The sequence below is a fragment of the Arvicanthis niloticus genome, chromosome 18 (genome assembly GCF_011762505.2).
Source record: "Arvicanthis niloticus isolate mArvNil1 chromosome 18, mArvNil1.pat.X, whole genome shotgun sequence".
Classification (NCBI taxonomy): Eukaryota; Metazoa; Chordata; class Mammalia; order Rodentia; family Muridae; genus Arvicanthis; species Arvicanthis niloticus.
The window spans coordinates 49,710,310-49,723,529 of NC_047675.1; the positions used below are offsets into that span (position 1 = coordinate 49,710,310).

A 13,220-nucleotide genomic window follows, 5' to 3' on the forward strand; every position below is an offset into this window, starting at 1 on the left:
CCTAAACTCTATATCTAGCTAGCCTGACCTTGAACTTTCTAATCCCTTGTCAAGGCCTGTTGTACTAGGACCACAGGAACAAACTACCATTTCCAGATTAGTGTGCTCTGTACCTGTGCTCTGTACCTGTGCTCTCTGAAACATGACCGCAGCAATCCTCACTGAACATCTATTCTTGTCGTTTTGTTTAGATAACTGATTTGGTGAGACTGAATAAAAGTTCCAACCCAGCACCACTGGTTTGCTTCAGCCTGGCGTGCCCTTCTGCAGACCATCTTGGTGCTGGAGCTGTCTGGGACCAGAGACCACAACATGGGATAACACCATCCAATCACAGGGAGACTTCTCGGAGAAGCCTGCCTTGTAACCTGGCACACGAAATATGCCAAACTATGGTTTTTAGGAAACACTGTCTAGAACGTAGAACGATTGGTATCTTCATGTTTTGTTTTAATGTTCTCTAAGCTTTGAAATTCAGATTAAAAACTTCTGTAATAAGCTAGATACAGAAACAGGGATGACCTTCTCTACCTCGACCCAGCCCCTCTACTACAGGCCTTCTTCCCAAAAGGCCACTGTGATGCTTTCACTGGAGGATTAAAAAATACGACCCACCCATGCCATTTCCAGGTTGTGCTGAACTGCTGTTTACCCACTAGAACCAACCTTCTGTTTTCATGTTACTGGGGTTTCCTCACTTTTTATGGAGGTTTTGGCCAAGCCCTTTCCTATGGGGGCACCCTCACAAATGCTCACCTGGTGTGAACAAATCTTGATGCTCAGCCCGGCTATCTCTTCCTCCCATGGCCTCCTGGTCTTTGCCCTTCTACTTCCGGAGCCTGGAACACCATCACAGTCCATGTCATAGTACAGTTTCCTACACTACCACCGATACCTAAACTTTTCTTAACATTCCACTGCTAAGACAGACGCCATCACAAGTACTTCCCACAGACTATCTACTTTTACCCATTAGGCAGGTAAACTCTTCAGATGAGAAAGCTGAGGCCCATAGTAGTCAGACAACTTGCCCAAAGCCATGTAGTTTCCTGGATGGGAAGGCAGTCTCGTGGACAGTGCCTGCACCCTCTGCTCCACTGATCCTACAGGGGACTCCTAGGGAACCACGGGGGCAAACACTCACTGATGCTTATTCCAGTGAGAACCTGGAAGTTAACCAGCTAACATGATGGCTATGTATGTGGAAGGCTGGAAACGCGACTTCAAGTAGTGTTCCATGAGCAGTGCTGGTGGCACACAAGGTCAAGCTAAGTCAGAAAAAAGCAAAGCCCCCTCTTTTGTCCCCAGATGTTGTTCATAGATCCTAACATCCAGAGTGAAAACAGAAAAATAAACAGTTACTAAGCAGTCAGAAGAGATCTTCACCTCTCTTAAGTGACACAAGTACACACAAATCTCACAGTTGGAAGAGACTGTCCCAAAACACACGAACCTAATTTATTTATTATTGATGGCAAATACTAAAGGCACAAACTGACTTTTCGGTCTTTCTGGTTTAATACTCGCTTTACAGTTCATAAGACAAGGCTCACTCTGTGGCTTAAGACCGGCGCAGAACTCACTTCGTACACCAGGCTGGCCAACAATTGGCAGCAATCTTTCTGCCTCAGCCTACAAAGTGTTGGGATTACGGAGTGCGCCACCACTACCAGCAGAGTCTGGTCTTAAATTACCATCCCATTCACCGGAGGAGAAACCGAGGCAGCAAGCTTGCCAGCTGCACGGCTGCAACTCTAAAGTACCGCGGCCACCAGCTCCATCCGTGACACTCAGCCCCCTCCGAGTTTAAGTAGCTACGAAGTCTGTAACCCGCAGAAGGCGGACTCCCTTCCCACTTCACTCTCCAGTAGGGCGGGTCGGGCTGGACCGGACTCCCGGCACAGTCCTGACGCCATCCACCTGCCGGTCCGGGGTAGCGCCGAGGGGAGACTCACCTCTCGACGCCGGAGCCACAGCGCCTGCGAGGTCCGCGGGGCCGCGTCTCCCGGCGGCAGCCGCGAGCCGTCCGTCCGCTGCCCACTTCCGCCGAGCGCCCTCGTGAGCTCGCAGTTGGCTCCGCGCGAGGGCGCCCGGCGGGGCCGCGGGGTCTCCGGGCGCGTGCAGCCGGGGCCGCCACGTGCGGGAGTCTCTCGGGCCCGCGCGCGACGAGGCCGGGACTGCGCAGGGGGCGGGCGCGCGCACGCGCGCACGAGCCGCTCGCCCGAGGCCCCTCCCCCGCGTCCCCTCCCCCTCCCCCCTGGCCCGCGCCCGGCGCCCCGCCCGCACTCACTGAACATCCCAGGCGGCTCCCGCTGCCCCGCCGCCGCCCCGGCACCGGCTGCTTCCGTATCAGTTGCCCGCCGTAGAACTCCGTACCGCGGTCGACTATCCGGGTCCCCGCGCCCTACGTCCTGCCGCGCCCGCGGCTCTCGGTGGCCGCCCCATGACCGCCTGACGGAGCGGGCGCGCCGGGCTAGGCCGCGGACGCGCGACGCCGCGGCCAGGGCGCGCTCGGCGCTCCTCTAGCGATGTCTGCGTGACGCCCCTCCCCGCCCCGAGCCGTTGGCGTCAACGTCTGCCGGAAGCGCCTCCCTCACGTGTGGCTCCGGGCTGTGGAGGTCCCAGGTGAGCGGACGGTTGGGGAGTTGGGTGTTTGCGCCGAGACGCCAGTTTGGCGGATCCGGACACCAGCCCCAACTGCAGGGAACCCGGCTGGAGAGACGGGATCTGTGGGAGCCCTGCCGGAGGGATTTCCCGTTATCTAGGGGAGCCCCAAACTGAGGTATGCTTCCAGCTTCTGAAGGCGTCACCCCGATCTGAAGCAGCTCCACTTGGGAGAACCCTGATCTGAGGGAGCCCCACTTGAGGGAGAGCACCCCGATCTCCTACAGGGAGCTTGGACCCGGGGGGCCCCGATCCGGGTAGTAGGATTTAAAGGTGTCGATCTAGAACAACCTCCGCCTCCGCCTCCCCCGTGTCAGATTTTTATTAGTATGGGTGCTTTGCCTCCACATATCTGTGTACACCCGCAGAGGTTAGAAGAGCGCCTTAGGTCTAGAACTGGAGATCCAGGTGGTTGGTTGTGAGCCAGGATGTGGGTTGTGGGCTGTGGAAACGCAGTAAGTCATCCTAACCACGGAGTCTACTTTCCAGCCCCTAGAACATTGGTTCTCAACCTTCCTGATCCTGCGACCCTTTAATACAGTTCACGTGGTGGTGGTGACACGCCCCCTCCCGCCCGCGCCCGCCACCCCTCGGCCGCCTTGAAGTTGTTTCGTTGCTACTTTATAATTCTACTGTTGGGAAGCACAGTGTAACTATCTGGGCTGCAGTCCTGCGGGGGCGTGAGCCACAGGGTGAAAACCCCTGCCCTCCACCCTTCCGAAGAAATTTGAAGGTGAGGACGGGAAGGGCCTCAGTTCTGAACTGAAGGCCCATGTAGTAAGCTTTCCAAAGCGTACAATCTCTTGCCTTGACAACATTGTTTTATCCTTTTTTGAGCTAATTTGTTTACCTCAATGAAAAACAACTTTTTATGACTTTTAGAAACTTAAAAGGTTTGGCTGGGTTTCATAGCAGTTGTAGGTTGTTAATATATGCTTTCCTTTGTTACTTGGGATTTTATTATATTATCACAGTTATTTTTTAAAGATTGTATATGTTTTTTTGTCTAATGTAGCTCTGTATATGTGTGTGTGACAAGTTACTGTTATAGTAGAAATAAGAGCATATTTATTGAAATTAATGCCTGACTTCTTTCTCTCTTTCCTTCTTTCGTCTGACATACATGAAGGATCCTGGGGAGAAGATGCAGAATCCCCTGGAAATTGACTTAGGTAGTTGTGGGTGCTAGGAACTGAACTCGGGCTTGCACAGGAGTAGCCCGTGTTCTTTACTGCTGAGCGGTTTCCTCAGCCACAACACCTCATTTCTTTTTCACCTCAAGAAGCATTATTTTCTTCAAGTACTGCACTGCTTGCTTTTTTTGCTGTGAGTAATTTACACACTTTGACTTTTCCTCATTGAATTTCTATATTCTCTAAGTGTGGTGTGTTATCACAGCAGGAGTGTTTATAATCTACTGTCTACCTGCTGTTGCTGAAAGCCAGTTTCAAATTAACTAAATATGTAATTGACACATTTTACCATGCATCCTTGCCTGGGCTCTGCTATCTAATTGTACTGATGAAGTCTATGGTGAGGGTTGGAGAGGTGGCTCTAAGTTAAGAGCACTCTGGTCTTGGAGAGGACCTGGCTCAGTTCCCAGCATCCGCTGGTGGCTAGCTCACAACTCTCTGTACTCTATCTAGTCTCACAGGGTCTAATGCCCTCTTCCGACCTTGGGCTCCTGTGTGCATATACTCAGGCACATGCACATAAAACAATTTTTTTTAAGTTACTGTTCATTTTCTGATGTCTGTTCAGTTAGGCCGTATCCTGATACTGTTCTCCCTTTTTAACTGTAGAAGACGTGTAGCAATGGCTGCTGTTTATTCTGGTATTTCCTTTAAACTTAAAAGCAAGACAACTTCCTGGGAAGATAAACTAAAATTAGCTCACTTTGCCTGGATTTCCCATCAGTGCTTTCTGCCAAATAAAGAACAAGTAAGTTTAATGTAAAACTTACACATTTTATGCTCTAAGATAATTATATGTACCACTTGGATATTGGCATTTATTTAAAAGATTAGAAAATACATGTGGGGAAAACTTCACTGGAAGTGTAATGTCAGTGAAGAAGCAGTGGGAGCGTTCAGTTTGCTAGGCAGAAGGTTGAGAAGTCAACCTTCTCATGTCAACTCTATGAGGGCAAGCTAGAAACTGTAGGAGCCAATTATAATCTTGTTGTTCTGGGATTGCTTATGCTGCTGTGGCTGAAAAGTAGGCAATGTAGCTGTGGTAGGGTGACAAGCTCATGGCACTGGGTGCCGTGCATCCCAATGCTGGTTTAAAGGAGGCACAGGAGATCCATCAAGCAGTTATAATTGTGAGAGAAGTAATGAGGTGTGGTTTGCAGAACAGTTAGTGTATCTGTCAGTGTCCACACCCGCTACACATTTTCGTCATCTTCACAGTTGGTAGTTCCCTGGTTAGCACTTCACAACATGAAACAAAAGGGTAATCCTGGTAGGCTTGCTCAAGACCCCAGCTTGTCATGCCTATCCACAGTTCTGGAGAGTAGAACTGAGTAAGTGTCATAGTGTTTGCCAAGCATGCCTCAAGCCCTGGGTTTCTTCTTATCATCATCATCACCACAAGCCCTTACAAACACAGCCCTGGGAACTGAAGCATCGCCTTTTCTCAGTGTTTTGTGCTTGAGAAAACATTGTTGCAGTAATGGAAACTGCATGTGTCCAAAGCCCTGTTTCTCTCATAAACACGTGTGCATCCATTTGCCCTCTTTGTGCCTCCTGAATGAGGAAGCTTTAGAAAGTTACATGTCTTGGGAAAGTCAGCACACATGTTCAAGTATTCTGATTATCATTCCTTTTTTGTTTCTTTAATTATCCCTCATTGCCATTTGATTTGCACATGTGATCCCTTCTGTGGTCATTGTGGATGCTTATGTGTTTCTCTTAGAAAAGGCCACTGAATAATGTTAATTTCACTGAAACTTTTCTTTGAGGCCAGATGAAGACATCATCGTTTTTCCTTAATAAACATTTCAAGATCTCAAAACATATTATGTAATGTTAACACAAGTGAGGATTTAAAAACAATGCTTTGACTATACATCTCACGCTGCCAATGAATTGAGGTCTTTAGGTCTCAGCTTCCAAGTACTGACGTTAATAGCATATGTAACCATATTTAGCCTATTTGTTTCAAATAGGATCTTGCTATGTTGCCCAGTTTCATCCTGAACTTGTAGACTGAAGTGCTCCTCCTGCAGTGTTTCACCCTCAGTGGTACCTGATACTATAGGTATTTTAACAGGAAATTGTTTTTGTTTTTCATGCAATAAAATTTGGTCATGACTAGGTGTCCCTTTAAATGCTGAAAATCTTTCATGTAAGAACTTAATTTACATAGTATGTTTTCTACAAATCCAGGTTTTACTTGATTGGGCAAGACAGTCATTGGTTGCATTTTATAAGAAAAAACTTGAACTGCAGGAAGATATTGTTGAAAGGCTCTGGGTCTATGTAGATAACATTCTACATAGCAAGAAATTGCAGAATCTCCTTAAGAATGGAAAGACTATAAATCTTCAGATTTCCCTTGTCAAGGTAAATAAATAATGGTCTCTTCTGTTGACTTCTATAATATACATCTTTGTTAATTTCTTGTTATTGCCTAAACTTGTTTTAGAAAATTATGTGACTATGTGGGAAATTTCAGGGAAGAAAAGGAAGTAGAAATAGTAACCTCCCCAACTGCACACCCCCCCTAAAAAAAGTTGTGTATTTTTTTTTGTTTGTTTGTTTGTTTGTTTGTTTGTTTTTGAAACAGGGTCTCTCTATGTAACCCTGGATGTCCTGGAAGTTTCTACATAGACCAGGCTGGCCTTGAACTCATAGAGACCTTCATTCCTCTGCCACCTAGGATTATAAGCATGAACCAGCATGCCTGGCCTATGAACTAGTTTTTATTACCATCTGCTTTCAACTCCTGTTCCTCTTTGTTTGTATCCCTGGGTGCTGGGAATATAGATGTGTGTCAGAGCCAGTTTGATTACTGTTTAACTGGAAGAGGTAGCTGCCATATCATACCATATCATAGCTGCACTGACACATGCATAGACACAGATGCTGCCATATCATACCATATCATAGCTGCACTGACACATGCATAGACACGGACACTTGTCATTTTCTGGAGGGAGATAGAAAACCAAAATGGATAGAAATTATCTCAAGGATTTTTGACTAAAATCAGAAAAGTCTGAACATCATCATCAAAACAATATTTTCAGGTGCTATGGTAATAGGTCTTACCATTAAAATCCAGTACTAGTGAGCATTTAGTACTCATGACAGGCTTTTCAAAGGGCATTAAGGATATAACTGTTCATCACATGAATAGTAAGTGGCAGTGTTGGGATTTGAACCTAGATGTGCATGTTTGCTGAGCTGTTCAGCCAGAGCCTCGCAGAATAGAGTGGAACAGAGCAGAGAACAAAGAAGTAGATAAGGTGCCAGTCATTCCTCAGACTACAGCTTTTACTGTGACACTTTTAAATAATGGGTCGTTCCGAGTGGTTCTTAAGGCAAGGCTAGAAGATTGAGTAGCTCTATATTTTAGAAAATATAGTTTTAAAATAAATGTATGTTTATAGTTATATAAAATATTACTAAAGGACACAAATACATTTGAACACAAGTTATGCTTTAGCGTCTAACTATGGAAAAGATTTTTATTAGTCATCTATATAATAAACTATCTGGAGGCCACTGATGATATGTTGACACCTTAGGATTTAGCACATTTGCTGAACTTTAAAAAAAATAAGCTCGTACTTAACTTGAGTGGAAATAATGGTTGTTTCATGCAGTCGCTAATAGCTTAGCACCTTAAACAGTTTCGACTCTTAGGTTGTTAGAAGGCTGGGAACAAGTTACTGGCCTAACAGTACATTTGGGGATCTGCCTGCTTTAGTGTCTAAATTTGGAATTTTGAAAAATGAAAGCAGTGTGTGTATTATATGATAAAAAGACTCATGTATCATAGGCTGGCATCAAGTTAGCTAGGTCATTGAGGGATGATCTTGAACTTCTGATCCTCTTCCCTGTACGTCTTGAGTACTGACATTACCGACATGCACGATCACACTCAGTTTATGTAGTGCTGGGGATTGAACATAGAACTTCATACATGTTAGGCAAGCACTCTACCAATGGGGTTCCATCGCTAGCCCTGCTTTGGGGTTCTTAATAGGAACATTTGACTGTTTTATATATATCTCCATCCATCCACATGGTCACGACTCAAGTGCTACTTGATGACACCTAGATAAAGATATAGGCTCTAAACCTTTCTTCCTCCTGGGTTGCCTCATCTAGCCTTGATAGGAGGGTTTTTGCCTAGTCTATTACATCTTGTTATGCCATGTTCAGTTGATATCTCTGGGAGGCCTGCTCTTTTCTGAAGGGAAAGGGAGGAACTGTGGATCTAGGGGGAAGGGGAGGTGGAGATGGGGCAGGAACTGGGAGGAGTGGAGGGAGAGGAGGTTGTAGTTGGGATGTATTGTATGAGAGATGAATAAATAAAAAGAAGAAGAAAAACTTGACTACTGACTTAAGTTTTGCAAAGCCCAGCCTTTAGGAATTGGATGGCAAATTTAGAAAGACACTACATCTTTTAAGGTTGATACTGACAGGAGATGGGTGTGTCAAGTTCATGTTAGAAGTAGAAAAATCTGGGTATTCCTCATCAAAATGTGGCAGAGGAATGATTCTTTCATACTTTTTGAGTAGGTGTGGCTTTGGGTAGTCATGAGTTTTTTTTTTTTTCCTTTCTTAATACTCAGATCATAAATGAGAGAATAGAAGAGTTCTCACTTTCGGGATCCCAGAAGAATGTCTGTGCCATCCTGAGTTGCTGCCAGGGCATCCTCTCAGCACCTGCTCTTGCTGTCATCTATACAGCCAAACCAGAGCTTCTTGTGGCTTTGCTGAGCCAGCTCTGCTGGTCAGCCTGCAGACAACCGGAAGGAGCCATGACAGCCAAGCTGTTTGAGGTCATTCATCTGGCTCTTGACCATTACCTCAAACTTCAGCAACAACAAGCCAACCCTAGGCGTGTCTTTGGAGATATGACTGGTCACCTCTTCCAACCCTGCTTAGTCCTGAGACACTTGCTTTTGGGGGGCACATGGACACAGGCTAGTCAGGGTCAGCTTTGGCAGGTACTAAGCCGAGATATCAGGAATAAGATTGATGCTGTTCTTCGAAGTGGTGTTTTTCGACATGATTTACTCTCATCCTATAAAGAGGAGCTCTTGGAACAGCACCAAGAGAACATAAAGATGGGGGTCCTGAAGAGTCTTCTCACTCCAATGGAAACTGTGATTACAAGACTGGTGGAGCCTGACTATGTCAAATCAGACCTCCATGCTTTGGTTGTGGCCAGCTCAGTATCTTTGTTGTATAGACTCTTTCTGGAATCATACCTTAGGGAAGAAAACCAGTTTCTCTGTTTTCAGGTTCTCCCCAGGTTGTTTGGCTGCTTGAAAATTGCACACTTGCAGGAGGGGCAGATGGAAGCCCTGTCCCTATCAGATTGGACCACAGAGCTTCTGGCTATAGAGCAACTGCTAAACTTAGTGGCCACGAGTAACATCTACAACGTGGCTGCTGACAGGATTAGGCATGCGGAGACACAGTTCCACTTTTACCGCCGTGTGGCCGAGCTGCTGATCAATCATTCACAAGCATCTGTGCCAGCTTGGTTTCGATGCCTCAAGATTTTGATATCTCTGAATCATTTGATTTTAGAGCCAGACCTGGATGACCTGTTGTCTTCGGCTTGGATTGATGCAGAAGTAACAGAATTTCGAGCCAAAAAAGCCCAGGAGGTGCTTATTAACACTGTCTTCCAGACATATGCCAAGCTCCGACAGGTGCCACAGTTATTTCAGGAGGTTTTGGAGGTGATCTGCCGCCCAGCTGCTGATGCACTGCGGCAGCCTGTGCTCGCCTCAGGCCTCTCTATGGCTCTCCGTGCATGTCTTTTGGAGCTGCCACTGAGTCAGATCTTGGATACATGGTCCCTTATACTAGATAAGTTCCAGTCTTTAGTCATGCCCTGTTTGCAGAGTGATACTGACATGGCTTTAAAGGCAGTGTCACTGAGCTCTCTGCTACACTGCATCATGTTCAACATGCAGAGTCTGGACAACAACATGCCTCTACCCATCATCAGACGGACACAGTGCACGATGGAGAGAATGCTCAAAGAGCTTGTGAAGCCCCTTTTGGGCCTTCTCCTGGACCTCTGGAGGCCAGAGCCTGAGCCGTGGCAGCAGAAGGTGAGTGACGCTGCACTCTTACTCGCTTACACCTGGGCTCAGGTGGACACTACCCTCAGTTTGCAGTGCAGCCAGTATTATTCTCTGTCAGTCTTCCTAGCCAGGGCTGGTCTGGATAGCTCAAACCTCCCTTTGTTGCTACCAGGTGTGGAAACAGAGCTTTGGAAGAAGGTGGAAAAGTGTATAGCCCAGTCCAAGTCTCTCAGTAGGTACTGCTTAGAACAGCTGTACCTTCAGAAGGTGAAGAGGACTTTAATGCGGACTAATTCCCAGTCCAAAGAAGCCCTTCAAACCTTGAGGTTTGACACTGCCCACATTCTTGATTCTGGCAGAGACCGTTTAAGCCAGAAGATAGTAGTAGCTGCCTGGGATAAGCAGGTGTCAACAATGAATGAGTTCACATATCCTGTCGCACACTGGCACTTAATTGTCTCAAACCTCACAGTTTTAATCCCCTACCTTTGTTTGAATGATGTGAGATATGTGGCCACTGTCTTGTTAAGAACTTTACTAGCAAGTAAAACCCAGGGAAGCTTGGCACACGGTGAGCCTCATGTCACGCTTGAGAAAATATCCACAGCCCTTCTTCACAGCCCTCTCTTCCCAGAGATGCAGTCCGTCCATTCCGCCTTCCTGACGTGTATCATTGAAAAGTGTTCTAGCATTCTGTGCTCTGCTGCTCGTAGTGATCTGAATCTCATTAGTCAGCAGCTCCCCTGGCTTTTTGGAAAGGACTACCACACAGTCGTGGCTCACTGGGACACCAAATTGGCAAAAGTTGGACCTGAAGGTGTAGAACCAAGAGGAGAAATTGCCCAGAATTTTCTATCCATGGTCAAGAGTGGTTTTCCAATCAAGCTGGATGAAGAGCAGCTAAAAGGCCTCCTGGAGCTCTTAGAGGTCATCTCTGCCCTGCGCCTGGACAGCCTCACGCCTTCTTACCATGTGCATCTGTTTTTCCTGATACTCTCCATGGCAGTCTCCACATTAGGGCATTGCTCTTGCCCACTAGCCCTCCAGTTCTTGGTGAAGTGCTACCGGCTCCTCAGTGGTCTGCAGAGAGGAAGGAATGCCCGCTCTGTATTCAGGGTTATGTACGTTAGTGACATGTTTGAGGTTGTGCTGACCTCACTGTTGAAAGCCAGTGCTGAGTTTCAAGTTAGGGAGGATGACTCTGCTTGGCTGCAGCTTCTTCAAATGTCAGGAGTGTTCTTGGAACAGCTGATGCAGATGCTTATCCAAGGAAAGCTGAGCTTGGTGATCAATTTTGGGAAAATCACTGCCTTTCTCTCAAGGTTCAGTAAGGAAGCTTCTAGCAAAGAATTGAAAATCCAGAACCTTCGGGGCAGGCAACTGCTTCTGGTGGCTCTAACCAAATTGTGTCAGAGTTTGGGGCCTTGTGTTAAGGAGCGGAAGCAGCTACAGGAGGCCCCAGCAGTACTACCTGAATTGCTGCAGCAGGCCATGATGCAGATGGGTGCTACGCTGCAGCTCTGCTTAGTGTCTGGGACTGCAGGCCGCCGCCTGCCTTCAGTCCTCCTCTCAGCTGTTCCCACACTTCTAGAAGTAGACCTGAGCCGGCACCTCAGGGAAGGACAGCCCAAAATTGCTCAAGTGGTGGATACAGACAAAACACTGCTGTCTCATGTGGCGCTTTACCAGGACATCTACACTCAGTTGCTGGAGGAGTTGCCGGCTCTGTCGGGGAGAACTCAGTCTTTCCAGGCAGCGTTGCAATTTCTAACCTTGTTCTTTTTGGCCCCAGAGCTCCATTCCAAGGAGAGCTCCGTCTTTGCTTCCATCTTTTATTCTGTGCGGAAAGTTCTTACAGGTAAGGTGGATTTTTTGGTGTTTTAAAATTTATGTGTATGGATGTTCTGCATGCATGTATGTCTTATGTACCAAGTATATGCCTGGTGCCCTCAAGCCAGAGGATGGTGTCAGATCCCCTGGAACTGAAGTTACTGATGGTGGTGAGCTGCCATTTGGGTGCTGGGAATCAAACCTGGGTCCTCTGGACTTACAGCCACTGTTCTTAACCACTGAGACATCTCATTAGCCCTGAAAAGGTGGGTTTCTTCTGAGCTGATTCTGTGCTGCAGAGGCTTAAAGTCAATGGGACTCCATGACCAAGTTACCGTGTTTCATGTTTTATGATTCACATGCCTCTATCTCTTCAGCATATCCTACCGGTGTGAGCACCACCACTGGCTGGGCCTCCCTCCCCCTTGAACAGGGGGTTACCTGGCAGCTTCCGAAAGAACCCCATGAGAAAGCTTGCCCCCAAAGCTTGCATTTCCTCTTTCTGTATTGGCACATGTAAGCAGTCACCTTTCCAGCCTTCCCTTCCGTGTGTCCTCTCATATTTTAGGGACTGTTTTGTATACATTTATGCTTTGTTTGTTTGAAGCAGGGTCTGTCTTTGTCATAGCTGGCCTGGAACTCATTATGCAGACCTGGCTCGTCTTGAGTTCCACATCCAGATTTTTTTTTAATCATGAGTATATGTGTGTGAGTCTGCACATGTGAGTACAGGTAGAGTACTGTAGAGCCCAGAAGAGGGTTCCTGATTCTCTAGAGCTAGAGTTACACATTTGTAAGCCGTTCAACGTGGATGCTAGAAACTTAATTTGGGTCTTCTGTCTAAACATTATGTGACCTTAACCATTGAGCCATCTCATCAACCCCCCTCCATGGTTTTGAGTTGTTGGTTTTGGTTTTTAATTTGCTCTGGCCACAGATGACTCATACAGATATCTCTCTGAGGGAGAGCGCCTGTCTCAGGTCATCTCAGCTAGGGAGAGCTCCTGTCTCAGGTCTATGGTGGTGTGGATTAAAATTCTGCTTTCCTCAGCACCCCAATTCAGTGTGATCAATAGCGTGCGCATGTGTGTGCGCGTGCGTGCTTGGTTGTATGTAGTGTATGCGTGTGTTTGTGTGTGTGTGTGTATAGTTAAATAGACTGACCTGGTGTCATCTGTGTTAATAAGGTATCATCCTTTGAGGCCAGCTAAGACCTCAGACACAGACTAGTGAGAGAACTGATGTCTTCCTGCACAAAACTGACATCTGAAAAATCTTACGTAGCCATTCAAATAGTTATAAAGATTATTTAGAAACATCTAAAATATAAATACTAAACAAATACAGTAAAAGAATTCTTTTTGGCAAGACATGGTGGCACATGCCTTTAATTCCAGTACTACAGAGGCAGAGGCAGGCGGGATTCTATAAATTTGAAGCTAGCACG

At 46.7% G+C, this 13,220-nt stretch overlaps 2 protein-coding genes across 7 annotated transcripts in view; one reads left to right on the forward strand and one right to left on the reverse strand.

Annotated features, from left to right (window-relative positions):
• Taf5l (TATA-box binding protein associated factor 5 like) overlaps positions 1-2,513 on the reverse strand; it is a 25,477-nt gene extending 22,964 nt beyond the window's left edge. Inside the window, exon 1 of one of the 2 annotated variants that reach the window (XM_034522844.2) lies at positions 2,291-2,513. The gene's annotated coding sequence lies outside the window, so the exon portion shown is untranslated. Of the gene's footprint in view, positions 1-1,955; positions 2,179-2,290 lie in introns of those variants that run through there. The other variant, XM_034522845.2, reaches the window with a different exon arrangement.
• The window catches only part of Urb2 (URB2 ribosome biogenesis homolog), a 26,412-nt gene continuing 15,679 nt past the window's right edge, over positions 2,488-13,220 (forward strand). Inside the window, exons 1-6 of one of the 5 annotated variants that reach the window (XM_076916036.1) lie at positions 2,488-2,625; positions 3,154-3,397; positions 3,794-3,990; positions 4,467-4,605; positions 6,054-6,230; positions 8,471-11,801. In XM_076916036.1, the coding sequence (XP_076772151.1) occupies positions 4,480-4,605; positions 6,054-6,230; positions 8,471-11,801 (3,634 nt within the window). In that variant the 5' untranslated portion in view covers positions 2,488-2,625; positions 3,154-3,397; positions 3,794-3,990; positions 4,467-4,479. Of the gene's footprint in view, positions 2,783-3,153; positions 3,398-3,793; positions 3,991-4,466; positions 4,606-6,053; positions 6,231-8,470; positions 11,802-13,220 lie in introns of those variants that run through there. The other 4 variants (XM_034523007.2, XM_076916038.1, XM_076916037.1 and 1 more) reach the window with 4 other exon arrangements.